The 27,192-nt window shown below is 39.9% G+C and overlaps 1 protein-coding gene and 1 long non-coding RNA gene across 4 annotated transcripts; one reads left to right on the top strand and one right to left on the bottom strand.

Annotated features, from left to right (window-relative positions):
* Positions 1–219: 219 nt before the first annotated feature.
* On the bottom strand, positions 220–15,392 carry LOC118279569 (UBX domain-containing protein 4). Of its 2 annotated transcripts, none has more exons than XM_050702527.1 (11): positions 15,184–15,392; positions 11,933–12,070; positions 10,711–10,836; positions 9,814–9,984; positions 7,946–8,115; positions 6,967–7,077; positions 5,924–6,019; positions 4,044–4,200; positions 3,243–3,370; positions 2,068–2,236; positions 220–820 (listed from the first exon to the last, which is right to left on the bottom strand). In XM_050702527.1, the coding sequence occupies exons 1-11, from the start codon at positions 15,263–15,265 to the stop codon at positions 576–578; spliced, it is 1,593 nt and encodes a 530-aa protein (XP_050558484.1). In that variant the 5' UTR covers positions 15,266–15,392; the 3' UTR covers positions 220–575. The 2 variants fall into 2 exon arrangements, with proteins under 2 accessions (XP_050558484.1, XP_050558483.1); XM_050702526.1 differs by having other exon boundaries at positions 221–820; positions 7,946–8,121.
* Positions 8,750–10,010, top strand: LOC126912108 (uncharacterized). Of its 2 annotated transcripts, none has more exons than XR_007706746.1 (3): positions 8,750–8,891; positions 9,384–9,514; positions 9,908–10,010. It is a non-coding gene; the product is annotated as an uncharacterized LOC126912108 (long non-coding RNA). The 2 variants fall into 2 exon arrangements; XR_007706745.1 differs by lacking the exons at positions 8,750–8,891; positions 9,384–9,514 and adding exons at positions 8,996–9,111; positions 9,515–9,645.
* Positions 15,393–27,192: the final 11,800 nt, after the last annotated feature.

The following is a 27,192-nucleotide window of genomic DNA, read 5'->3' on the forward strand; positions in this document are numbered from 1 at the left end:
TTACTCACGTAACTGTTTGACGAGGAACTCGACTAGTTTCAAGCCATTCTAGAGGCTCATATTCATTAGCAGCATTCCGCGACACACGACGCACATACTCGCCTCTAGCATGGCTTGAAACTAGTTGAGTTCCTCGTCAAACAGTTACGTGAGTAAGCCGATAACATAATAATTAAGCTAACCGCTTAGCAAAATAAATAACATTACGCTAAGACATACAGGAACAGAGAAAACGGGCGAAACCGGGAGGCATTACTAGTTCACACATACTTTACACCTCATATTGATAATTTTTAACATATTATAATTATAATGGAGTATAAATCTATAACTTATAAGACATTGTAAGACCAAGATCTAGCATTACAACTAGATTCTTCCAAAAAACCCCCTCGCTCGCACTAGGAAACCAAACAGCTCAAACATTAAGGCCATTAGGAATGCTTAAATTCACTTTTTAAGAAAAACACGGGCCCCGTGTCGGTCCGAAATCGATCGAGGTACCCCGAAATCGATCGAGGTATGCTCGAAAATGGTAAAAATGGCCCCTAGTGCGGACTGTGAGTTATTTAAAATTACATTTGTTGTGTGGAGTTACCGTTCCATGTGTTATTATCATCGTCGGGGGCGCGATCACTGGGTAGACGGTGTATGTTGCCCCGTCGTCGCACCCCGCCAGGAGGTGCAGGGGGGGCGGGGGACGGAGCCCGTGGGGTACGGGGTGACGTGGCCGGAGGGGGGAACAGGCGCGTGCGCAACCAAACTAGGAGCGTCTGTGATGGTTCCAGGATCATAGTCGTGAACAGCTGCGTGAAGAATGCTGTGGAAAAAATATTGGTTTTGTTAGTTTTTCTTGTGTGAAAATGATATTTCAATTTGGTAGATTGATGTTAAAAATGATATGACCATAAATTTTTTTATTAAGTTTTCTGCCATTTTTTGAGAATATATGGCATTTTAATTTCGAAAAACTTCGTTTGAGATAAAATTATGAGACAGATTTAAGCGCTTGTGAGCAAAGCGTTGATGGTGCTCTTAATATCGGACTGTCGACGTCTCAGGTTGATTCCGGACCGAACATTGTATTAATTTTCTATTTGCAAAACTAAGGAGTTCATTTCTCATTCAAAATAAAATATAGCATTTTAAGCACAGCCACCAAAAATTCCATAGCGCTTCAGTGCAAAGCGTTGACGGTTCTCTACAAATCGACGTCTCAAGGCATTCCTGAACAACCTAACAGGTTGCTCAGGGTTTGGCTTAAAGCATGGAGTGTTGTTTAGACACTAAGAGTCTGACACTCCTTCTCACTACACCTAGGACGGAAGAAATCATTGTAGATTTTCCGTTATCAAAAAAATTTCCAGATCGAATATTTAATTAATTATTTATTTGCAAATGATAATAAAACATTTATATTTTTACGTTTGATGGGTTGACGTTTGGCTATCTGACCTGGTGCCTTAGTGCTATTCAATTGTGTCAGAATGGTCGATCACTGAGCAGTCCGAGAGGGACGGAGCTATACAACCTACATAGCTCCATCCCTCTTGCACTGCTCAGTGATCGACCATTCTGACACAATTGTAAACAACAACCTGATGGTAAGCTGCGATAAATTTTAAGACGCTCTCAAATGTAGTTCTGTCTATCAATTCTTTATAAAATGACAAAGTATACGCACAATATTTAAGTACAACTTAAAATTGCCTAGCGTTTGAGTATTCGGGCGTAAGGCCCCTTCGGTAAGCTGTGATACTCCTAATGATGAGCGACGGCGGCCGTGCGACGGTGGGTGGGGTTACGTTGGATGGGTTCAAAGTCCATCAAAGGCATTTATTTCAATACGTCTGCGTCAAATTATCCGACAGTGTTGTTGAATACAAAAGTGTTGCTTCGAATGGTTCTCCATTGGGTAAAACTTTCGTTCTCAAAAAAGGGAACATCTTTACATTTTTGATCATTTACCTATTGTTACGTATGTGAACAATGTAACGACAATACGACGTCAAAAACGACGTTTGACATTTACCGCTATCTCGGCTGATGGTAAGCAAAGATACTTACTAATGATGCTAGCGACGGCGGAGGGCCGTGCGACGGTGGGCGGCGTCCTGCGCGGCAGTACGAGCAGCGCGGCCGACGGCGCCAGCTGCAGCCCGCGCAGGCTGGCCGTGGCTTCCGTCAGCTCGCGGCGAGGGAACGCCGTCCATAGCGCGAATGATGATGTTGATAACTAATAAATAATAAAATAAATAAAATTTATTCAAAAATAATGTTTACAAAAAATGTTTAACATTACTCCAACAGAAATAAGGTTTCCTATTACAATAATGATACGATTACAGTGCTAAAAATATACTAGAACTAAAAATATTAATAACGGTATAAAACAATAATTCGGAAATGCATTATTAGATAGTGGACCGCCCGATCTAGGTTTAATTTAAAAACCTGTGTTTCAGGTTACTGTTACTGGACATTAAATTAAAATATTTTTAACAACACAGTTACGCTGTTATAGTGACGCAAACTTAACGTGTTTTTGGGAACAACGTGTCTCGCCTTTTATCCCCGAAGGGGTAGGCGGACGTACAGATTATGACACGTAATGTCAAAATACAATATACACTCACTTTTCGCTAATTTATGTTGTAAGTCCCATTATGAGCCTATTGCCATATACTGGGCACATTTACGGACTTCGTGCTACTACCGAGAAATTTTCGCAAAAAATTATTATTATAATGCCTTATCTTTCTTTCTCAATCACGTCGAAATTGCTAAAAGACGAACAAAATTTAGCAGTGGTAGATTATCCACTGGAATAACACATAGGCTACTTTATATCCCACATGACGCGATTGGTAAAACCGCTGGCAGAAACTAATAAATGAATGTTACGTTGTAGTGTGTGACACCTCGTCTTTTTAACGTAAGTTAGTTGTATAAGAAGCTTAATTAAAACGTACAATGTAAATTTTATTCCAGTGTCGTAGACTCGCCCAGGCAGTTCAATGTTTTTGCCCTTTCTTTCAAAAACGTGGTGTATTTTCTACTTAAAATAATACTGAAGACTAAAGATACCCTAATCTAAAGAATTGCATAGAGGGTGCGACTCTACGTTTCTGGAATTAAATTTACGTGGACTCTCTAAGCGTGTTGTTAGCACTGAATGTGTTAAAGTATTCATAGCAGCACGTGTCATGTATTGGTCCCGAAGGCTCGTCATTGCACCATACCTGCAAGTTGTCGGCGACGTATCTCTGTACGTCTGCGAGCGTGCCGTCTGCGTGGAAGTGCGCGGTGTGGGAGGTGCCGTCCGGCAACTTGAACTGGATGCGCGCGCCCGTGCCCACGTCGCCTGCGGCTGGGGGAAGGGGGGATTAGGTATACGCTCATCTACACCACATGTGCCTAAGTGCCTACTGTAGGTACAAAACTCTCTTCTCACGCATTATAAAAGGAGTAATTTTGACATTAATAAGGTCAAAATTTCTACATGAATGAAAAAGGATTTTTGATACATACGATATTTTACTATTAATCTACTTATATTAAAGTGTCAAAAGCTATATTTTCTCCGAAGTTAAAGCATATAAGGGTGACTATTAATTAGTGAACGATATTTAAACACGTGATTGTACTCATGATTACAAACACCTTTCCCTAAGAAACCTTTTTTGTACAAAACTCCTAACAAAATTACGAGTAGGCTTTCGCATGATCGCTAGAAAAAATGTCATTGCGCACGCTGCCCATGATGAAGAGTCTGCGACTCGAAACTAGTAGAGCTTTTCTCAATTAATTTACGTGAGTAAACCGTAATTTTTAATGATCTAACATGTTTTACGATAGTTATTATAAGAATCTAAATAAAAAATCATAAATTGCGTTAAACAGCAAAACCATATCTATTTCAAGTATGAAGTCATACATTCATTTATTTAATAATTTTATATACGTTTTTACATAAATTATGGCCTTAAATCTAGATCGCCAAACTGTTTCGTTTGATGTATGTTTATCAAGTATGAACTCACTAGGCGAGGTCTGCGTGGCGGGTGCAGCGGGTGCAGTGGCTGCAGTGGCTGCAGGCGGGGCGTCCCTCGCGCGGCGCTCGCGCCGGTCCTGCGCGATCTGCTCGAGGATCCGCTGCCGCGCCAGGTTGTTCTCCATCTTCTCACGGCGACGCTCCTCCTAAAGATAATAGAAATAATTATCACCACCCTTACTCTTCCCGTGGGTGTCGTATACCCGGCTATTGGACCTACACATTAGACAGAGACCGGGCCGCAGCGCTCTCTGATAAACCTGACCTTTTTGAGCTGCGATTTCTCCGACATCTTTAATTGATTTTGTCTGGACTTTAAAAGAGACTATGACCTCTGAGTTTGTTTCGGCATTTCTTCTCAGAGTAGTCCGATAGGAAATGCCGGCCTCATCTAGCTATTTAAGAGATTGACGTGTAAAAGTGTTATTTTATAACCTATTTGCAAAATAAATATCATTTATCATTAATTATCACCACTCCTACTCTTCCCGTGGGTGTCGTATACCCGACTAAGTAACTACACATTTGACAGAGACCAGGCAGCAGCGCTTCCTGATAAACCTGAACCTTTTAAATTGCGATTTCCAACCCATCTTCCAAGTATGGTGGTTCTCTAAAAAGCAGGAGTAGAAACGGGGTGGTGTTTAGTCAGTAAGAGTCTGACACTCCCTCTCGCCTCATCCAAGGCGGGAAACGCCTTTGGGTGGTTTTTAACCCACGATAAAATAGACTACATTTATTAAATGAAGTTCAGGCAGTAGTTTTCTCTGAGAAACCTGAACCTTTTATATTGCGATCTTCATAGTCAACCTGCCTGACTGCAGAATCTCATGTAGAGAAGTGTGGGAGAGCCATGCTTCGGCATTGCTGGGCCGGCTCGACCGGAGTGATACCACGGCCTCACAGAAAACCGACGTGAAACAACGCTTGCGTCGTGTGAGTGAGGTTACCGGAGGCCGAATCCCCGATTCCCCAACAATCCTTAAATTCCAAACCCCCAACAGACCGGCAACACACTTGTAACGCCTTTACTTTAGGTTACTTCTAGGTAAGCGCGCTCCATCGTCGACCGCATCGTCGCTTCCCATCAGGTGAGATAGTGGTCAAGCGTGAACCTATAGTTAATATAAAAAAAAAAAACGCCTCTGGTGTTTCGAGTGTCCATGGGCGGCGGCGATTGCTTACCATCAGGCGATCCGTCTACTCGTTTACCGGCTTATACCATAAAAAAGGATGCCCATATTCTAGCAGTGGGTTGTCTTTTATTTTATTTTATTTGGGAAACGAACAGAATTATATACGAAAATTACAGCCAAATTAAATAATACATAGTCCAAAACAGTTTCCACATGAAAATATACATTAACGCCTAATCAAACATGAGTGAAAAAATTCAATGTATGAATGAACATATTATTATGAAAAAGCCTGTTCAAAATCTACTTCAAATACATACGTACGAACATAATATGTTCATATACGTCATTTATATATTAATTATTACGACATATTATGTCGTAATAAATAATAACGATTAGAGTCGTGTATAATATATTACACTTTTTTAACTCCACATGCAGTTTTATTTCAATTTTCACTATTAAATCCCAAGGCATTATTGAAGTTTTAAGAAAAAATATTCATTTAAATATTTTATAAACTCAGAGTGCTGACAGTACTTTTAACTAATCAACAATCGGGGGCGAGTTGGAGTATCTAATAATTTAAGGGGCGAGTTGATGCACTTAGGCAATCAGGGGCGAGATCCAAGGGGCGAGCTGAGCCTACACCCATACTCCGGGGCAGAAGGCAAACAGTCGCATAACACATGTTTAAATGTCACGGACTATTGATGGTGACCATGGTTACCTGTATCTGTTTAAGTTCCTGATCAGCCTGCCACCGCTTCAGTTCTGCCACACCTTTACCCTGGGCGCGCCGTTCCATCTCTTTCTCTTTCTCCAACTAAGGAATGGTAAGAGACACAATATTATTAACTTTAAAAGAAATACTACTGATCAATAGTAGACTACTGGAAAATATGAGACACTAGTTTCTGCCAGCGGTTTCGCCCGCGTTCCCGTGGGATAAAAAGTATCCTATCACTCAAGTCAGCTCATACCCTGTCTGTATACTAAATTTCATCAAAATCCGTTCAGCAGTTTCAGCGTGATTGGCGGACAAACATCCAAACAAACAAATCACATTTATAATATGACTGTGTGACACATGTACTGTGCGACACATTTTTAATTTTTTATGAAATCAACAGCATTCGTCTGTAAATTAAACTAAAACCTCAAAGAAATCAGCGTTAAGCTGCCGTATGGTGATGATTACAAAATCAATTTCTTTTACAACCTATAGTCAAAAAATGATGCCTTCATTATACACTTATTTTTGTGCATTTGGGTTGCTTTTCCACCAGAGATGTGATATGCTACAAAGATGTAATCCGCTATGTATATAACTGTATTCATTAGCAAATAAATACTTTGACTTTGACTTTATGATAAAACTATATGACCGTTTCCACTGATCCTAAGCATGATAGTCCAAGGAAGGTATTTAATTTATATTTTATTTTGTAATTATTATTTTGTCTATTGTGTAGTTTTGTTATTTGTTGTTTAGTTAGTAGTTTTTTTTTTTTAGAATGTGTTTGTAGTTTTAAAATTTTGCGCACGTTGATTACCCGCCTGTATAAAATCTCTCTTTAGCTTTAAGGTTTGCTGTCAGAGAACCCAATTCTGGGTTAAGCTCGCCTTTGTACATAAGCTTTCGAAATTGTATGTATCTGTTTGTATTTGTGTGTGTGCAATAAAGTATAATATAATATAATATGCACAGCTCGAGTATGCGATGTATCTATAGTAAAAAAAAATACATGTTTTAGTGACAATCCTGCTTACCTCCTTCTCCTTGTCAGCCTTCTCCCTCCGCCGAGCCTCTATCAGCTCCTTGGCTCGTTCCATCTTCTCCTCCATGCTGCCCAAACTCTCCGTGGCCGCCACTTCTGGCGCCTAGAAAGAAGTCAAAGTCACAGCATTTACTTAAATAAATCCTTAATAAGGCACTTTTGAAACGTTAAATTGAATTGTCCGTCAGTCCGTCTGTCAGTGAAGCTAGGCGCTCGTTCCAAAGTGTTGCTTCGAATGGAGAAGAACGAGCAAGAAACTCCATCGTTACTCTTTTTAAAAAATGTCGTCTACAATATCTCTGATACATTATTTGATCATTTATCTATTGTATATATATGTAGGAACAATGTAACGACAATACGACGTCAAGAGTGAAAACATATATTTGCAAGCATGGTGATTAATGCTCAAACCTTCTCTTTGTGAGAAGAGGTCTTTGGTCAGCAGTGGTCACTTATAAACTGTTTATGTTGATGATGATGATGAGCCTGGTCTAAAATTGTGCACAATACATTCTTTTTTTAACGTTACCCCACATTACGATTCCCCCTGTGTCGTGTGTGCGTTTACAAACATACAAGTTCACATACACATGACATCTACACCCAAAACAACAATTTGTGGAAACTACAAAGAGTTGCTTCGTGTGGGAATCGAACCCGCAACAACGGCCATCACACCAACCGTACTGTCAAATATGTAATTGTTAATTCGAAGTGAGCTCGATCGTAGTCCGCCATGTCATTGTTTGTGAGAATAATATCGAGATATGGCGGACGAGCAGTCACGTTGAAAAAAAAATTACATCAAATTCCTATTTCTTAAGTCGGTTAATATATAATAAACCGCATCAAACTCGGTTCAGTAAATGCAGAGGTAAAAGCAGACAAATATACATACGCACCGATAAAACTGAGAACCTACCCCTTTTTTGAAGTCGGTTAAAAATGTATTTGACTTTAAGACCAACCTGTGCAGAACCAGGCGTGCTGGGCAGAATAGGAGTGGGTGCCTGACTGGGCCCCGCCTCGTCCGCCTTGGACGGCCGCCGCACGCACACGTCGCCGTCGCATTCCATGTCGTCTGGAGTTAACGGCTTCGATTCCTGGGCGACCTTCGGGATCTTCGGCGGGGGTGAACCTGTTGCTGAAATATTTTTGGTAGGTTGTAGTGAAAGTGATAAAAATGGTAAACAATGAAACAACAAACAGCGTCATGCATATAAAGGGTAGGCAGAGGTGCACATTACGGCACATAATGCCGCTATACAATGTACGCACAATTTTCACCATTTGTGTAATAAGTCCCCATGTAATAGGGGGTGAACCTATTGCCATATGCACAATTTCAGACTTCGTGCTACCACTGAGAAATTTTAGAAAACCCAAAAAAATAGCAGTAGTACTTTGCCCGACCTAGAAATCGAACGAGTTGCACTTGCGACCACTCGACCAACGAGGCAGTCGTCGGCAGGCAGGCACGTCGTGGATGTTGATGGATGACGTGTATGATGTGGATGATGTGTTGGAGGCTGATGTGGATGTTACATAACAAACTAACCTTGATCATCATGTGCCTGCTTGACCGGCTCGGCAGCCTGCGTCACCATGGCGGCAGTCTCAGTCTGCACGAAGCTGCCGGTCTGCTCCTTCAGGTTGGTGGATGATGTGGATGTTACATAATAAACTAACCTTGATCATCATGCGCCTGCTTGACCGGCTCGGCAGCCTGCGTCACCATGGCGGCAGTCTCAGTCTGCACGAAGCTGCCGGTCTGCTCCTTCAGGTTGGTGGATGATGTGGATGTTACATAACAAACTAACCTTGATCATCATGTGCCTGCTTGACCGGCTCGGCAGCCTGCGTCACCATGGCGGCAGTCTCAGTCTGCACGAAGCTGCCGGTCTGCTCCTTCAGGTTTGTGGATGATGTGGATGTTGGTGGATGTTGTTGGATGTTGCTGGATGTTGTTGGATGATGTGGATGTTGATGGATGACATATATCATGATGTGTATGATGTGGATGTTACATAACAAACTAACCTTGATCATCATGTGGCTGCTTGACCGGCTCGGCAGCCTGCGTCACCATGGCGGCAGTCTCAGTCTGCACGAAGCTGCCGGTCTGCTCCTTCAGGTTTGTGGATGATGTGGATGTTGGTGGATGTTACATAATAAACTAACCTTGATCATCATGTGCCTGCTTGACCGGCTCGGCAGCCTGCGTCACCATGGCGGCAGTCTCAGTCTGCACGAAGCTGCCGGTCTGTTCCTTCAGGTTGGTGGATGATGTGGATGTTACATAACAAACTAACCTTGATCATCATGTGGCTGCTTGACCGGCTCGGCAGCCTGCGTCACCATGGCGGCAGTCTCAGTCTGCACGAAGCTGCCGGTCTGCTCCTTCAGGTTGGTGGATGATGTGGATGTTACATAACAAACTAACCTTGATCATCATGTGCCTGCTTGACCGGCTCGGCAGCCTGCGTCACCATGGCGGCAGTCTCAGTCTGCACGAAGCTGCCGGTCTGCTCCTTCAGGTTGGTGGATGATGTGGATGTTACATAACAAACTAACCTTGATCATCATGTGCCTGCTTGACCGGCTCGGCAGCCTGCGTCACCATGGCGGCAGTCTCAGTCTGCACGAAGCTGCCGGTCTGCTCCTTCAGGTTTGTGGATGATGTGGATGTTACATAACAAACTAACCTTGATCATCATGTGCCTGCTTGACCGGCTCGGCAGCCTGCGTCACCATGGCGGCAGTCTCAGTCTGCACGAAGCTGCCGGTCTGCTCCTTCAGGTTGGTGGATGATGTGGATGTTACATAACAAACTAACCTTGATCATCATGCGCCTGCTTGACCGGCTCGGCAGCCTGCGTCACCATGGCGGCAGTCTCAGTCTGCACGAAGCTGCCGGTCTGCTCCTTCAGGTTGGTGGATGAAGTGGAGGGCTGGACTTGTTCCGTGGCTGATTGCTCGCTGGTGGGCGAGGGCTGCTTGTCTTTGACTGGAAGAAAATATAGTTAAAGTATGTTATATAAGAAAATGTACTTAAAGTCTGGGAGAGCCATGCTTCGGCATTGCTGGACCGGCTGGACCGAAGTGATACCACGGCCTCACTGAAAACTGACGTGAAACAACGCTTGCGTTGTGTTTCATTGTGTGAGTGAGGTTACTGGAAACCGAATTACCGAATTACATTAACCGAATTTAATTAAATTCCTAAACACTTCCAATTGTAACGCGTCTGGTGTTTCAAGTGTCCATGGGCGGCGGCGATTGCTTACCATCAGGAGATACGCCCGCTCGTTTACCGGCGTGTTCCATGCAAAACAAACACGTCAAGGCATTTTATATCTGTCGGGGTGGACAGAGGTGCAAATAATGTACACCCACTTTTCTCTAGATATGTTGTATGTCCCATGTAATAAAGACCAAGTCTCTTGCTAGTGCGGTGTACGCACAGAGCACAATTCCAGACTCGGAATATCGAATTTTCGATAACGAATTTTCGAATAAACTGAAACATTCTCAATTATCCTTTTCTCGACACTAGTATTTGCAACCGGTCGGCTTTTCTATCAGTTTTTTAAATGTTATAGGGCAGCAAACGAACGTACACCTGATGGTAAGCAATCAGCAACGCCCTTAGACACCCGCAACACCAGACGAGTCTCAAGTACGTTGCCGGCCTTACATATAAAGCTCAATTAGAAAAAGAAGGTATACTCACAATGCTGCTCAAGGATCCTATCTATCCGTAAAGCCAAGTTGCTCGCCTGCACTCCTGCGCATACCACTTCTAGAGGCATGCCATTGCGACCAATGAAGAACAGGGATGGGACCGGCACGAATTGATCTATTTATTATGAGTTAGGGACCATAATCTCATACATAGGTAAAATTTATAAAGATTTGGTGATATAGTGATATGTTGTCACCACCGTTACTCTTGTCGTGGGTACTGTGAGAGCGGGCTAAAGGACTACACATTTGATATATGTATTTCTTCATGCTTGTTCGTTTTTTTTTTTTTTAAGGGGGTAAATCATCCAATTGCTTCTTTCGCATTGGGCGAGGTGAAAGTGAGTGTCAGACTCTTACTGACTAAAAACCACCCCGTTCCTACTACCTACTGCTTTTCGAGCCGGAGGCCCGGTAAACCAGCTAGTCAGTCTGCAGTTCCGGATATGCTCGTCGGTTAAGGGTACTTTTAATTTGGCCCTTTTTAAATATATCGCTATCTTAGTACGGTTTCTCATTCAGATTCGCCAGAACCGTGTTTTCATTAACAATACAATAGATTTGTAATTTAAATTCCGCTTATACATTTATTTTTTAACATGCAGTGTTTAGCTCCGTCCCGTGTTGTTTTTGTAGCACCTCTGCTGCATGAGCATTTAATTGCGGGCGGGAGGGCGGTGCTGCATACCGCATGTTGCCGCAAAATACATATAGAAGCGGAATTAAAACTAAAAATGAAATATTGTTAGTGTAGCATGGATTTCCCTAGTAACGCCTGATTCTATTCTACACGTTTTTTCCTTTTCTCTTACACGTTGGCATTTGGCACTACATAAGTCTACCAAGTAAGTCTTATTTTACACATATTATTAAGATTTCGCAAAAGACAGTGTGTCGCGGAATGCTGCTCATGAATATGAGCCTCTAGCATGACTTGAAACTAGTCGAGTTCCTCGTCAAACAGTTACGTGAGTAAGCCGATAACATAATAATTAATTTTAGTATGAACCCTAACATTAGAACTTAAGACGGGATATATACCATGTTAATTTATGTCTATGAGTTTCCGATACCTATTTATTCCATAAATAAACATGGTAAATATCCCGTCTAAGTTCTAATGTTAGTGTTAGTGACCATGTCAGTTTAAAATCTTATATTCTAGTATGTCCCACGAATGTTATAATAAAATTATTTTTGCAAAAGGATACAGATCTGTGCGAAGTAGTTATAGTTGGGCGAGCCGCTCTTCAGCTTGATCGCCAGGAAGTTGGACTGGTCGGAGAGGCGGCTCAGCACCGCGGCGTCGTCTATCGTCGCTGCCATCTCCACTGACAGGTCGTTCTCACCTGCAGGCAAAGAAAGTTGGAGTTAAGAATAATTTTATTATTTTTCGGTGAGCGAAATAGCCATGCTTTTTGTGGTATAAGCCAGTAAAGGCAAGCGGATCACCTAATGGTAAGCTATCGCCGCCAAACATGGATATCCGAAACACCAGAGGCGTTACAACTGTGTTGCCTGTTGGGTAATTGGGCATTTGGAGTATTGGGAAGGGACCCCTTCCCTTCTCCCAATTGGGCTCCCGGTAACCTCACGCAACGAAACACAACGCAAGCAACGCGGTCGAACCGGATCATTCGTGCCCAAGCATGGCTCTTCCATACTTGCTTCGATACTGCTGGCGTAACACGGCCTCACAGCAAAACTGCGTGAAAAAACGATTGCGTTGTGTTTTGCAGTGAGATCCCTCTCAGGTTGCGGATGCCGAGCATATAGTTAGATAGTTAGTTAAGTATGTACCTTTGTTTTTTTTAGAGGGAGGGGTAGTCATCCAATGACTTTTCCCGTCTTGGGTGATGCGGAAGGGAGTGTTAGAGACTTTTATTGACTGAAAACCACACACCGTTCCTACTCCTGCTTTTCAAGCCGGGGCCCCGTAACTTGCTAGGCAGTGTTGCTGGTCTGGGTATGATGTGTATGTAAAATTATGGAGGACACAGGAGAAAATTCTAGTGTGGTGAGTAACGTTTAAAAAAAAAAGTTTGCTATAAACCTCACGGAGCCCAAGACCTTTCCAACGAATGAAAAACCGTGGAAATCGGTTCGTGCGTTCTGGAGTTATAGCGTCAGGAAGGAAAACCCGACTTATTTTTATATAATAGATGAACTCCTGATCTCCTGGGACGGGCAGGCATCCCTACATAGAAAGTTTAAACGTAGATAACAAACACCTGTTAATGAGTCAGTTCACATGTCACACGATGTACTGCCAATAGTCACCGGTCAATGCCTGGCGGCGAGCCAATGCAACACATTGTAGGAAATTTGGCAGTTACCGCCATGGACGTGGACAAAAACTATATTTATTGGTTAATCCAATAGTTTACACTGTTATTCAGGTTATTATTGACTTGTTTGTTTATATTTTTGTAGTATTTTAGGATTTTGAATGCCAAGACAAATCTGTTGAAGGCAAATCGTCCGCTAGTGTCTGTTACTTTTTCCTCCAATGTTGTGCCTTTTATCCCCGAAGGGGTAGGCAGAGATAGTGACGGCAAGTAATGCCGCTATACAATGTACACACACTTTTCACCATTTCTGTTATAAGCCACACGTAATAGAGTGTAATACTTTTGCCTCCCATGGCACTTAACGTGTTAAGATTGAGTTTTGTGCTGGGTAAACACAATCACAGTTTTTTGTCTTAACTAAATTCAATAGAGGGAAACCCTATTGCTAGATAGCCAGGGCCAAAATATGATGTTATAGATGTGGCGATCTACATAGAAGAATACTAGCTTCTGCAAGCGAGCTTCGCTATGTTATCCATTTAGCAATTTAACGAATGTGTTCCCAGTACTTATAGCAGTAAAATTAAATTATTCAGGTTAATTCCAATTAGACCAAATAGGAATTTAAATATGCTAATTGTTGTAAATATTCAAACTTATTATGCTATACTTAGGCCATGTTTGATTTCATTTGAGACTATTACATTTTATTTTCAACTATTTGTAAACATACCACATCAGTAAGATCTACATCACAATAAATGGAATTTTCTTTGTGTCTATCCTTCTATTATCCCTCAGAAACTATTTAATTAGAGCAGATCCATTCAATAGAGTTGAAATCCCAATGCTGGATAGCAAGTACCAAAATATGGATGAATGCTAATTTCTGACAGTTTTCGACAGGTTTCACCTGTATTCTCCTTGGAGAAATTTCAATCTAATTTCTTCAGCTGTTTTGACGTCATTTAGTAACAAACTCACACACTTTCACATTTATAATATTAGTAAGAGAACGGTGAGATGAGACTTGCAATAAGCAAGTAAATGTTGCACACAACTTAACACATCATGATCACGGCTCAATAGTGGGCGCTTATAGGCTGATGCATGACATAATTTTTACTTTGCAAAATAAAATGTATAAGTCTTCTCCGCTAACTCCAGTACAGGTGATCTATGTGGCAGTTAACATGCTAAACTAAAGATAGTTGTCTATACTAAACTCATCAATTACAAATAAACATATTAGGCCAAACTTAGTCCATGATTGATGAGTACTGCTTATGAACAAATCACAAAGGTAAGAACTACATAAAGCCACATAAATTGCCATTTTCTGTGCATCCATACTTTCACTAACACCTAGAATGATAAAATGTTTAATCTCTATAGGTATATACATATATATAAAAATCAATTGCTATTCATTAATTTTGCTAAAACTCGAAAACAGCTTAACCGATTTGGCAAATTTCGGTTTTGAATTATTTGTGGAAGTTCAGGGAAGGACTAAAAGGTGAGATTTTTTTTTTTTGAGGCAGCTGAAAGTTTGCCTGGTCAGTAAGTCAAAAATAAAAAAATCTAAGCTTTCCTCAATATAAATTAAACTTAGGATATTCCAATCAGAATCCAATTGGGTGATTTCGAATTTAACTAGTCTATATTAGACTTGTAAATTAGATTAGCAAGCACAACATAGACAAAAACCTTTTTCTTTAGAAACAAACAAAGAAGATTAAAACTAGTTAAATATCAGTTATTTGATGTTATCGTTCAATACTACAGCTTAAATTACGACCTCGAATAACAGGAACTGTAGAGTATGAACACAATGGGACCCTTTTGATACACTTTTTTAAGAGACATATTTCTTTTACAATTTCACACTTTGCTATAACATTTAGTGTCCAATACACATCTTATTAGTCTAGGATGTTAGTTCAGGATTAGTATTAGACTATATATATGTACTTATTGTTTAATTTCAATTAAACGTAGCGATATAGTCACTGTGACGTCAATGTTTGCCAATAACCTTACCGTCTTGACAGGGCACATAATTTGACCTAATTTTATAAAGAAAATAAGACATAAATATAATATTTTAGCAGTTAGATATGTTAAGAGAGTCTTGTAATTGGATTTTGAGAGGAAAAAAGTTAAATTACCTTCAACGAATACGACAAAAATCGCATTTCTCTGCTTCGATAGTGTCACCGCTTCCGCGATGCTGCCGCCGTACCAATGCATGGTGGGATCGTAGCAACAGTTATCTAGCTCAGTTACAAACTATGGCTGATAATTATTCTATTTAAGACGAGTTCACAGTGTTTGGTTTATTACAAAAATATTACAGCGACATGACACAACAAATTTTGACATCTGACGTGTTTATTTTTGTTCTCTTTTCGTGTCGCTGCGAAAGTGCGTTCCGAAATCGTGTTTTTACAATACATTTTATGAAAATAACAAACTTATTGCATTATTCCTATTTATTTAAGAAAAGATTATAGTTAGAAAGAATGTAAAAGTTATAATATCTTCAATAATATAATGAAATAATTGAAAAATATTAAATATCATATATTCCGAATGTGATCTCTAAATGGGTACTATCTCATTCATTTCAAAAGCTATATTCAGCCAATAAGATTCCAATAAGAATCTTGCTATCAAAATCAGCTGGGTTATAGTTAAAAAGAGTACAATGATTTATAGTGTTGTCTATGACTTCTTCCATGTGACCTTGGAAATAGCTATTCGACACTAGATGTCTCTGCATGCTTGAAAATATAAATTAAACAAACGTTGTTTGCTATTAGGCAATAGATGTCGCTATTTTAGATTTAAAAATACAACATTAAGCTTATCTTCCAGTTTACCATACTTTTTTAAATAAACTTAAAAATAATAAAGAAAAAGTAATGATTTTTCGATGATACTTAAATTTATTTTCTCGTTGGTGGAGTTGTCTCAAGTACGATTGCCAAGGATCCCTTCCTTGAGGTTTGTTTCCCGGATCAAGGTATTATTTGGATTAATAAATATGTATTTCGAAAAAAATGCCTCATGGTCCTTAGATTTTTTAGATAGATGCGTAAAAACAAAATTAATTAACAAACCTAGGTATAATACGCATAGCGATAAAGAAACGAAGTAGAACATCACGCCTTTTAAACACCGAAAGGAGGTACAGATATGCTAATAATAAATTATAATATGTAGGTATTGGTACAAATATTTATATTAACCAATATTTAAGACGCTTATCATGTATGAGAGAGAGGTTTCGAAATGTACCAACGGCAAGTACGAAAGTGACTTTTTTTTATTTCCGGGTTATAGGTATGTACTTTCTCAGATTGTTTAGACATCACTGACAAACGGTGAAGGAAAACATCGTGAGTAAACCTGGCCTTGTAATTTCTAATTAAAAAAAGCAACGTCACGCCTTTTATCCCCGAAGGGGTAGGCAGAGGTGCTCATTACGACACGCAATGCCGCTATACAATGTACACTCACTTTTCACCATTTAGGAAAAGAACCCGAAACCCCTTGTCCGGCAGCCGAACTTGCGACCACTTGACCAACGAGGCATAATTTAAAATTATTATAATTTTGATTAATGGTCAATCCTTCTCTGTATGAGAAGAGGCCTTTGGTCAGCAGTGGCCACTTGATGATGATGAACTAATTTTTTTACCAGTTACAGTTATGGTACGAGAACCCAGCCCCGTGTGATAGAAGGTGATTCTATTACTACCTATGTATTAGGCGACAGGCACCAATTTTAATCATTGATGCTATTATTTAATTACTGAGATACTTTCTAACATCCCAACATCACGTTGTCCAACCCAGGAATCGAACCTGAAACTCCTTACTGACACACACTTACAACCATTCAACCAAACTAAAACACACCCACCAATAAATTAAACCACCCCAAACCGGAATACCAACAAATAACTACATACTTAGATTAAACAAAACAAAAAAAAAACGTTCATCAAAAGAATTTTAACTGCCACGCCGGTTGCCAAGCGTTCAGTGGTTGAAGTGACAATTAATTTCAAGTCTTTAGCTCGTTAAATAGTTAGTTTCGATTCTAATTATATTCACAGTTCACAATTAACGAAACCATTAGCGCTTGAAGGCACGTCCGCAACTTTAGGGCTGTTTGACATTGACATAATTATGACAGCTGTCAAAAATTCTAAAGATGGCGGCGGAATTTTGACGTTTGTATGGAAAAAGTGGGTAGGGGTCGTTTCTTTGTAGAATTGTTATTTCAAATGTGCTTAATATTGACGTCACGGTCGATAGGTAAATTTGTATACAAGGCGACATGTAATAAATTCTCTCGTAGGAAGTAAATAGACGATGGGTATTTATATACTGATATCTATATAGCGAAAGAGGTATGTAAGATTCGAAGCGATTGACGTTCCATTGTCTCTTCTTATCAGGAGCTGCAGACTACGGGTTTACCGGGGCTCCGGCTCGAAAAGCAGGAGTAGGACCAGGGTGGTTTTTAGCCAGTAAGAGTCTGAAACTCCCTCTCGCCTCGCCTAAGGCGAGAGATGTCATTGGATGATTTTCCCCACTCAAAAAAAATGTCTCTACTTAACTTCTTGGGAGACAGGCGTGAGGCTATGTATGTAGGAATATATTTATAAAAAAAAACATAGTTATAAGTAGTTAGGTAGGTAGATATGGGTATCTAATATCTACTTAATTGTGCACAAATTTAATAAAGAAAAAAATCATTACATTAACCCTTAAATTCCTAACCCTCAAAAGGCCGGCAACGCACTTGTAATTCCTTTGGTGTACCGGGTGTCCATGGGCGGAGACGATTGCTTACCATCAGATTCGTCTGCTCGTTTACCGGCTTATTCTATAAAAAAAACTTAGCTGGCAAACTATTTTCAAAATAAAATAGCTACTAGCTTTCATCATCATCATCAGCCAACAAAGGCCTCCCCTTTAGTTCTTAGTGCTATTAGCTTTAAATATCCCCAATTAAAAATTAAACCCTGATTTATCGACACACCATTCATCTCAATAAAACAAATTAATGAAACTAATAATTTAATTTGATTTCAAATTACCGATCAATTACCTGTCATTGACAACCCTAAGAGCTGTCAAAGTGATTGATACAAAATGGGCGGTAAATGTGACGTTTGTTTTGGCGCGAACTGATCGAAGCGTCGCTCGTTTTATGACGCGAGCGGCGAGTCTGTCTAAATTGCTATCGATGAGCAATTTGTTTTATTTTTAGATTGCTCTCTGTATTATCGCTTTTAGATTTAGTTGAAAGATTTTTGTCTCTTTTTGGTGGCCACTTTCAGCACCTTTAAGGGGCATCGAGTTATCTAATAGACCTGCTCCGGAGACCCCGTGATGCAACGCCAGATCGTGGTGTAGGTACCTAGATCAGCTAAAGTGAAGTGACGACACGAAGGGCAGAAGGCCATTTCAGGATATGCCGCGTATGGCGCGTCGCATTCATAAGTTCGCGCACGCCTCAAAGAACTATCAGGCCACCACAAATGCTGCTGCTAGGCCCCTAGCAGGGCTGATGCTGACCCGGAGCTGCGGACTGCATAACGGGTTACCGAGGTTCGGCTCGAAAAGCAAGAGTAGGGACGGGGTGGTTTTTAGTCAGTAAGAATCTGACACTACGTCTCGCTTCGCTCGAGGCGGGAGAAGTCATTGAATGATTTTCGCCGCACAAAAAAATAAATAAAAGGACATAGGCCTCTTCAATTATTGGACGGAAAGAGAGCTGATAGCTGAAGGCTGATGATGACAGGTTTAGTCATTTGATTTTAAGCCATATTATATCAAAACCATTTTTTCTTAAATTTGACTGCACCGTTGGCGCGGTGGCTGGGTAAATGGCAGCCGCGCAACGTGTACTGGGTTCGATTCCCGCACGGAGCAACTCTTTGTGTGATCTACAAATTGTTGTTTCGGGTCTGGGTGTCATGTGCATGTGAAATTGTATGTTTGTAAACGCACCCACGACACAGGAGAAAAAGCTAGTGTGGGGCAACGATAAAAAAAATCTCTCCAACAAAAACAACTCCAATACAAATCACTAAATATATACTTAGCAAGTTTGCACACAAATAACACAGCTTGTTCATCTCAAGCAAAACGAGTGCGGCACATCTGTCATCCATTTTTAGATCTCAAAGGCGCGAAACCACTCCATTTCACGACTCATCGCCATTTTAAAACGTAATTCACACTTGTGAGTAAAATGTTGCCAGTGTAATAAACTGCCGCTAGCCATGCGTGTTGCCAGCGTCGAAAACAAATTGTTTAATTGCCATGTCTAAAAATAGATTGTGGTTTTGTAATTAGGGTTGTTGACAACGTGTGTTCGTGAGTTTTTAATTATCTTGTAAGTACGGCGGGATTTTTATAGGAGAAATGTTTTTGCGTAATTGGGTCGTTAGTTAAAATAGTGTGGCTGTTGTTTACTGAGAGAAGTTGGGTTCGATGTCCCGGTGGGGGTTAAAGAAGATGATCTATGATATTGTCATTAAATAAAAAGGCTAGTTTAAAATTGTCCACTTTACTTAAGTAGGTAGGTACATTTCTAAATTCAAAAAGCGGGCAATCCCGACCGGTTGCTACGGACTACCTAGCGGGTTACCGGAGCTCCGGCTCGAAGAGCAGGAGTACAAGTCAGGATGGTTTTTTAGTCAGTAAGAGTCTGACACTCCCTCTCGCCTTCGCCCAAGGCGAGACTAAAGTCATTGGATGATTTTCCCCCTCAAAAAAAAGACACATATTTTTATTTTCTGAAACAAATCTTTTCGAAGATAATATCGATTTGAAATATCGCGTAACGTCACTTCTAGGTACATTTTATACGTAGAAATGACGTATTTACTCCTAAACTTTGATTCGTTTTATCTAAGTATTGTTATCTTATACGATAAAATAAAAAAATACGTGTCTAATATTTTTTCATTACCTAACTGACGGACTGAATAGATTTTTAATGTTCATACCCCGTCATCATCCCTATTAGCTAGTAAAACATATCAATATAAAAAATATACACAATTTAAGTATCTCACGACTAATGTGTGCAGGGGTTGGGTAGCGTGACTATGAATTGCTAATAAATCGATGCTTAAGCAACTCACACCCGCTCATTATCAAATTATATATTGATTACACAAATTAGGGGATAGAGTTTGTAATGTTTAGAAGAACCGTGAAAATATGGTAGTATAAACTCTGTGGTAACATGTAGACTACGGTACTACTACGAGGAGAAGAAAAAAATTGGTAGGAAAGCATGCAGGCACTGTAGAAAAAAACCACCTTTACGTATTTCGCCGGTGTAAAAGGGACTACAACATTTATTTTTTATTGTATGTTCGTAAACTATAGACGGTCTAAGGTCTAACTGCCACACTCAAATTAATGTTTACTTAAACTATTCTTTAGTAACGATTTTGTACTAAAGAATAGTTTAAGAAGACAATTGCTAAAGACTGGGTTAAGTAACCATTAAATGACTTTGAGTGCGCAGTTATATAAGTTTTTAAACTGACATGGTCACTAGTAATATCATTAGAACTTACAACGAGATATTTACTATGTTTATTAGTTTTTGTGAGATTCCGATATTATAAAGTCTTAACCCACCTAAAGTCTCAACCCCAAACGGCTCAAAAGTATAATTACCAGCAATTAATTTTATTTAAAAATATTAATCTATAATATAAAAATAAGTCGGGTTTTCCTTCCTGACGCTATAACTCTAGAACGCACGAACCGATTTCCACGGTTTTGTATTCGTTGGAAAGGTCTAGAGCTTTGTGAGGTTTATAGCTAAGAAAATTCAGGAAAAATCAAGAGAAAAGAAGGAAAATAGTGAAACTCATTGGTGGCGAAACGGAGTTCGCCGGGGTTGCTAGTTCTGAATAAAAAAACTAGCTAAAAAAATAACTGTCTACCTCGTTCCACAGTCTGTGTGACAAAACAAACAGTGCCCCTTAGTTTGTGGGACACAAATGACACGTATTGGCCATTGGCCAGTGAGCACCCATCAATTATGGGTCCGCGAGTGGCCCGACTGTAGGAGTTGGTCATAATAGGCCAATGTTTGTACCAAGTAGGTATTTAGTCACCAGATGGGGCCCAGTAGGACTTAAAGGGTTTGCTGGGTCAGAGAGCAGAAGTAGGAACGGAGTGGTTTTTAGTCAGTAAGAGTCTGACATTCATCTAAAATGAATAAATCCAAGGCGGGATAGTTCATTGGACATTTTCCTACAGGTGTTAAATATTTTTTCTTTCTTTCTTTCTATCTAAGTTCAGCACATTTATCATTAGCGGCATGCAAACTTTTTGAAAGATGCAATGTAAAGTTACAATGATTAAACCTTGAGTTACAATGGTTGAACCTTGAGTTTGAGCCCACTGCTCACACAATAGATAAAGATGTTTTAAGTATTTCGAAAATTCTTTATTTTGTACCCAAAGGACTTAGGTATTTCTCACCAAAAATTCATAAATAGAAAAATAATTTTCTTTTTTTAACTTGGTACGAGAATATACAGTAAAAGTTTTGAAACTAGGGATCGAGAGGTGAATAGGGTTTAAAAGAGGTGAATTACCGACACCCCATTTTACGGTACTGAAAACTGGATGGCATTGCAACATTACGCCAATTTGTCGTACCTAAATAAAACAAATGACAAACCAAACATTGGTCCAACATTTCATCCAACATGAAACACAGGCTACAGTAATAGCCGATCAATATTAATTCGATAATTTGTCCTAATGTGTAGCCCCCCGTAATTGTAGCCTACCGTAATTGTAGCCCAGTGCCTACCGGGCAGTGGGTAGGCATCACCGTCATTATACAGATTATACCTTTACGCTGTTTACTTTTTAAATATTCATGTTTGTTTATCGGAACAATTATTAGATGTAGGTTTTATTTTATTGTTTTTATTTTTTTTGCTAATATTGTTTGTATGTTTTATGTTAAACCGGGTTCACGTTAAGACAAATGTGCTTTATTATGTAATAGCTAAGAGTACGCATGAATGAAATAATTTGAATTTGAGTTTAGTTAGCCGGTATTTGACGTATCGGCTGATGGTAGCAATCGCCGCCGCCTTTGGACATTTGAAACACCAGAGGCGTTACAAGTGCGTTGTTTCCCTTTTGGGGGAAAATTTAAGGGTTTGTTGGGGATTGAGAAATTGGGAATGGGGTAAATGGGCCTGCGGTAACCTCACTCATACACGCAAATCACAATGAAAGCGTTGTTTCACGTCGGTTCTCAATGAAGCCGTGGTATCACTCCGGTCGAGCTGGCCGGCCACAACAAAGCCGAAGAATGGCTCTCCCACTCCGGTTTAACGGTTTGCATGTGTTGCGCCGTTTGTTTACACATTGTTCCGATTTAACTATATAAGTGTTTTAAACAGGTATTTTTTTAACTAATTTTAAATAATTATTTTTGTGTTGGATAGCCCAAATATTACCGAGGTATACGTTTCTTTAAGGCTAAGGACTCTTAGAACATTATTTAAAACGTTATTTGTCACAATAGATAAGTCATGCTCCTTCCTGCCGTGCTGGTTTATAGCTAAAAGGTATGTATGTTTTAAATGAACTGGTAAGATCTTACATATTTTATATAATTTTCTATAATCGCCTTTGCAACTTATTTTAGTCTTCTTTGTAGAAATAAAAGGCATTTGTTTGTTTAGCTCCAAAACTAAGTCCAAAATAATTATTTTTGTGTAAGTAGTTCATTTACAGGAAGAAATTTGGTACGATTAATAGAAGCCGAGTACAGGGTGAAACCAGGCGGAATAACTAGTTAGAAATAAAAGGCAAGTAAAAAAGTAAAGCAATTTTACAAACATTTGGTATCACACACTTCACGCCAACTTGTAATAAATTACCGTGAAAACATTTCAACCGGATCGCCAAATATTTTCAAGTCAATATAAATAAAAATAAATACAATCTACACAAGATATTTCGAATATTTTTCTTGACAAAATGGCGACACTTCGTTTCGTTCCGCGCCATATATCTTGACATTATTAATTATCCCATTAGTGTTTGACCAGTTTACGTTGAGCTCTGCATGTATTGTTAAATATTATTAATAGGGGACCACCCTAATGATGGTTTTGTGGCAAGATAAGTTATTTTGTCGATTTGTAAAAATAAGTATGTTTTTTTTGTCGCACATTAGGATTTCCTCCTGAATCAGATGTGCGTTTACAAATACATGATTTAATATCATCATAGACCTGTAACACTACCTAGCGGTTTACCGGGGCTCTAGTTCAAAAAGCAGGAATAGGAACAGGGTGGTTTTCAGTCAATAATAGTCTGATACTCTCTCTCGCCTTGCCCAAGGCGGGATCCGGGAGAAGAAATTGGATGCTTTTTCCTTTAATTACTTATTATGTTTTATTATAACTTTCGTGAGACATACTAAATTAATTATTATGTTATCGGCTTATTCACGTAACTGTTTGACGAGAAACTCGACTAGTTTCAAGCCATCCTAGAGGCTCATATTCATGAGCAGCATTCCGCGACAAACGACGCGGTGACTGCAGCAAAAAACATAATAATTAATTTAGTATGTCTCACGAAAGTTACTTAACAAAATGTCAATAAATTCGTAAAATATTAAGTGTAAATTATATCATACCATTACTCCTAATATTCTTTCTTGTATTCGTCTCCGAATCTATCAAAACGTCCATTAGATACACCTATTTATATCTACCGTTCCATTCAACAATAAATCAACCATAAAACGACATCACAAAGAAACATGATCACATTATACAAAATACCCACATTTTCGTAAACCACTTGAATCTCGAAGATTGTCAACATTTAACATCAAAGGGACAAGAGGGTAGTTCAACTTACGCTGGCCGATTTTAATGGGTCGTGTCATTTTGCGAGCGCGCGCTAAGTAAAACGGAACGCGGCCGGAAGCCACGCCCCTTCCGCCGAGCTGTCATCGTGACAGCGCGCCAAATTACATGCCACAGATTATGTTGTGGTTTTGGATTAGGCAGAATAGGTTTCGCTGTTGGTTTAGCGGTTGGAATTTTGATTGGTAGAGGTTTTGGATCCAATTTAAGAGTCTGGCAAATTGTCTGTCAATGTTTTATTTAGGTTATCCAATAATATGACAGGATATAGAAATTAAACATCTATTTAGTCCGTCAGGTTATGAAAAAATATTAGACATTATTTTTTTTGAATCGAATTAGATCGTTATAAAACAACAGAGGTAGATTATGATTTTAAATATACAACATAGGATACTTTTTATCCCACGGAAACGCGAGCGAAGCCGCTGGCAGAAGTTATATTAGTAGTGTAATTATTTAAGTTTATTATTTACCTGAACTAACTCCTAATAAAGTCGTTCTATTATAGACATCATAATATTTATCGACAAACAGTTTCCTTTACTTAAACTATCGGGAAATTGATGTTTTATTGTATTGCTACATAAAGGTGTGTTCACATTGTAAAAACAAAATACAAACATTAATAATATCAACAAGACTTTGTCCCATGGCTATAAGCAGAGAATCTTAAAAGAGAATAAAGTAACACTTGGCAAGTAGTGTGGAATTGTTGTTACTCAGATCCATAAGTATCAACCATATTATAACAGAAAATACTTACTAACCTAAAAAAAAAATGCTTTAATCTCGTAACTTTAGGCTAGGTTACTCTCAACTAGTTTCAAACCATGCCACGCCAGAAACTGAAACATGCGCAAAACGATGGCAAGCATTATGAAATCACTTGCTTAGTTAACGAAAAGTTATGCTTCGTACTCACATACGCAATAAAGCCTTGTCAAAAGCCTTACAAAAGTCCTAGAACAACCATTTAAATGACTTTAAGACTCAAATACCAGCAAAACACCGGTAAATATTAGTATTAGAACTATTACTCGATGGAGCTAAGCTGCAGAGTAAAACCCATGGCATGGTCCACACATTCAGCATTGATCTATCGAGTGAGGCCCGCCGTTCAGTATTCGCCGAACAATTTGAGCTAAAAGATGTCTGTGCTTCGTGTAGGTTCGAAAGAAATTACTTTCATTTAATTCCATCGAACTGGCGGTGCAAGCCTTCAAACTTTGAGTTTTGCTGTCCAAACGTTGATTTTTACTAGACTTCTAGTAAATCTATCGAGTAATACCGTTTGTGAGTACGGACCATTATAATAATACTTAAAGCATAATTTACTATGTCCCAGAAAGAAATCCAAAAATAATGAAACTCTCCTAATATGACGTTACCCTTACTATCGATCCCCAAAGTCCACCCCACGTATGGGGGAGTCTGAATCCCACTTAAGTGGCGCGACGGTCATGTATAAATCAATGATCTGTTGTGATCTGTTTAGCTTTTCATATTTATCTGTTAAGCTAGAGGGTGATCTAATAGAGCGCGGTAGTTTTGTCAGTTTTTTATGGCACAGGGCAGCAAATGTGTCAGATGTGACTGTCTTGCAACATAGTTACCTTCATCCAACAAATTATATTATTTTATATCGCAAATTATAATATACCTGGGTATTTTTTCTATGGTATAAGCCGGTAAATGAGCAGGCGGATCACCTGATGGTAAGCAATCGCTGCCGCCCATGGGCACCTGAAACACCAGAGGCGTTACAAGTGCGTTGCCGGCCTTTTGGGTGTTAGGAATTTAAGAGTTGTTGGGGAATCGGGGATTGAGAACATTGGGAAGGGAGTAATGTGACCTCCGGTAACCTCACTCACACCAAAAACACACACGCGTTGTTTCACGTCGGTTTTCTGTGAGGTCGTGGTGTTCCCCCAGTCGAGCCGGCTCACCAGTGCCGAAGTATGGCTCTCCCACACTTAAAAGAAGAACTACATAGAGGTATGAAATTTAATGACAACAACCTGTATTTTAACATTCACTATGACATGTTACGGGTGATTCATAACAAAGAATATCTCTTGATCGCCATTCAGTTAACTTACTGGCAGTTAGAAAACTTTTAACGTAGGTGGCTATCGATTACCGACTTCTTCGGTAGCAGTAACTTCACGGTTCGGTCACGATTTCAGTCCAGGCGACGAGCAACACTCGGAGCTGTGGATTTACGGGGGTCTGTGGGTTACCGTGGCTCCGGTTCGTAAAGCAGGAGTAGGAACGAGGTGTTTTTGAAGTCAGTAAGAGTCTGACACTCCCTCTCGCCTCGCCCAAGGCGGGAAAAGAATTTGGTGATTTTCTACCTTTAAAAAGTGACGCGCGATGCGATCAGCGACGGGCGACGCGATAGGCACGCCACGAGCTCTCAGTAGCGACTTTTACAGCGACAGCGATGGTGAGCTCACAAGTCACTGTCGCCATGCCAAACAGTGGTAGAAAACTCTCCGAAATTTGTATGGGAAAAATACGACTAGAACCACCCTTTTTAAAGGGAGAAAATGATTCAACGACTTCTCCCGCCTTTGGCGAGGTAAGAGGGAGTGTCAGACTCTTGCTGAATAAAAACCACCCCGTTCCTACTCCTGCTTTTCGAACCGGAGCCCCGGTAACCCGCTAGGTCTGGCCTGGGCCCATTTGGGCCCATCTGTGGTGACTAAATATCTACTTGGAGCATTGGCCTATTCTGACCAACTCCTACAGTTGGATTAGGAGCTGCGATCCGAACTAGAGCCACTTTAAGACTATTTTAGTACCGATTAATATAGCAATGGGTAAAGTCCCTTAATTAATGAACAGTAGGTAATTAAGTTCCCATTATAAATTAGCCTCTAATTAACGAAGGTGATGAAGTAATAAAGCCAAAAACGGCTTACAAGCAGACAGGGCATTATTTATTTTTAAACTAAGTGTAGAAGAGCCATGCTTGGGCACGAATGGACTGACACACCCGGAGTGACACCACGGCCTCACAGAAAACCGACGTGAAACAACGCTTGCGTTATGTGAGTGCCGGAGCCTCACTTACCCAATCTCCCCAATCCTAGGGGATTCTCCAACAATGCTTATAGGTATTCCTTACCCCAAAAGGCTGGCAATACATTTGTATCGCCTCTGGTGTTTCGGGTGTCCATGGGCGGCGGTGATTGCTTACCATCAGGTGAT

Source organism: Spodoptera frugiperda, chromosome 22 (assembly GCF_023101765.2).
Source record: "Spodoptera frugiperda isolate SF20-4 chromosome 22, AGI-APGP_CSIRO_Sfru_2.0, whole genome shotgun sequence".
In the NCBI taxonomy this organism is placed as follows: domain Eukaryota; kingdom Metazoa; phylum Arthropoda; class Insecta; order Lepidoptera; family Noctuidae; genus Spodoptera; species Spodoptera frugiperda.

Excerpts from the sequence above, each read along its gene's own strand:
- LOC118279569 (XM_050702526.1), bottom strand. The coding sequence starts at position 15,265 with ATGCATTGGTACGGCGGCAGCATCGCGGAAGCGGTGACACTATCGAAG. Across the intron at positions 7,078-7,945 it reads GCACGCCTGGTTCTGCACAG|GCGCCAGAAGTGGCGGCCAC; the intron begins GTTGGTCTTAAA and ends ACTTCTTTCTAG. Across the intron at positions 2,237-3,242 it reads ACGTCGCCGACAACTTGCAG|TTATCAACATCATCATTCGC; the intron begins GTATGGTGCAAT and ends ATTATTTATTAG.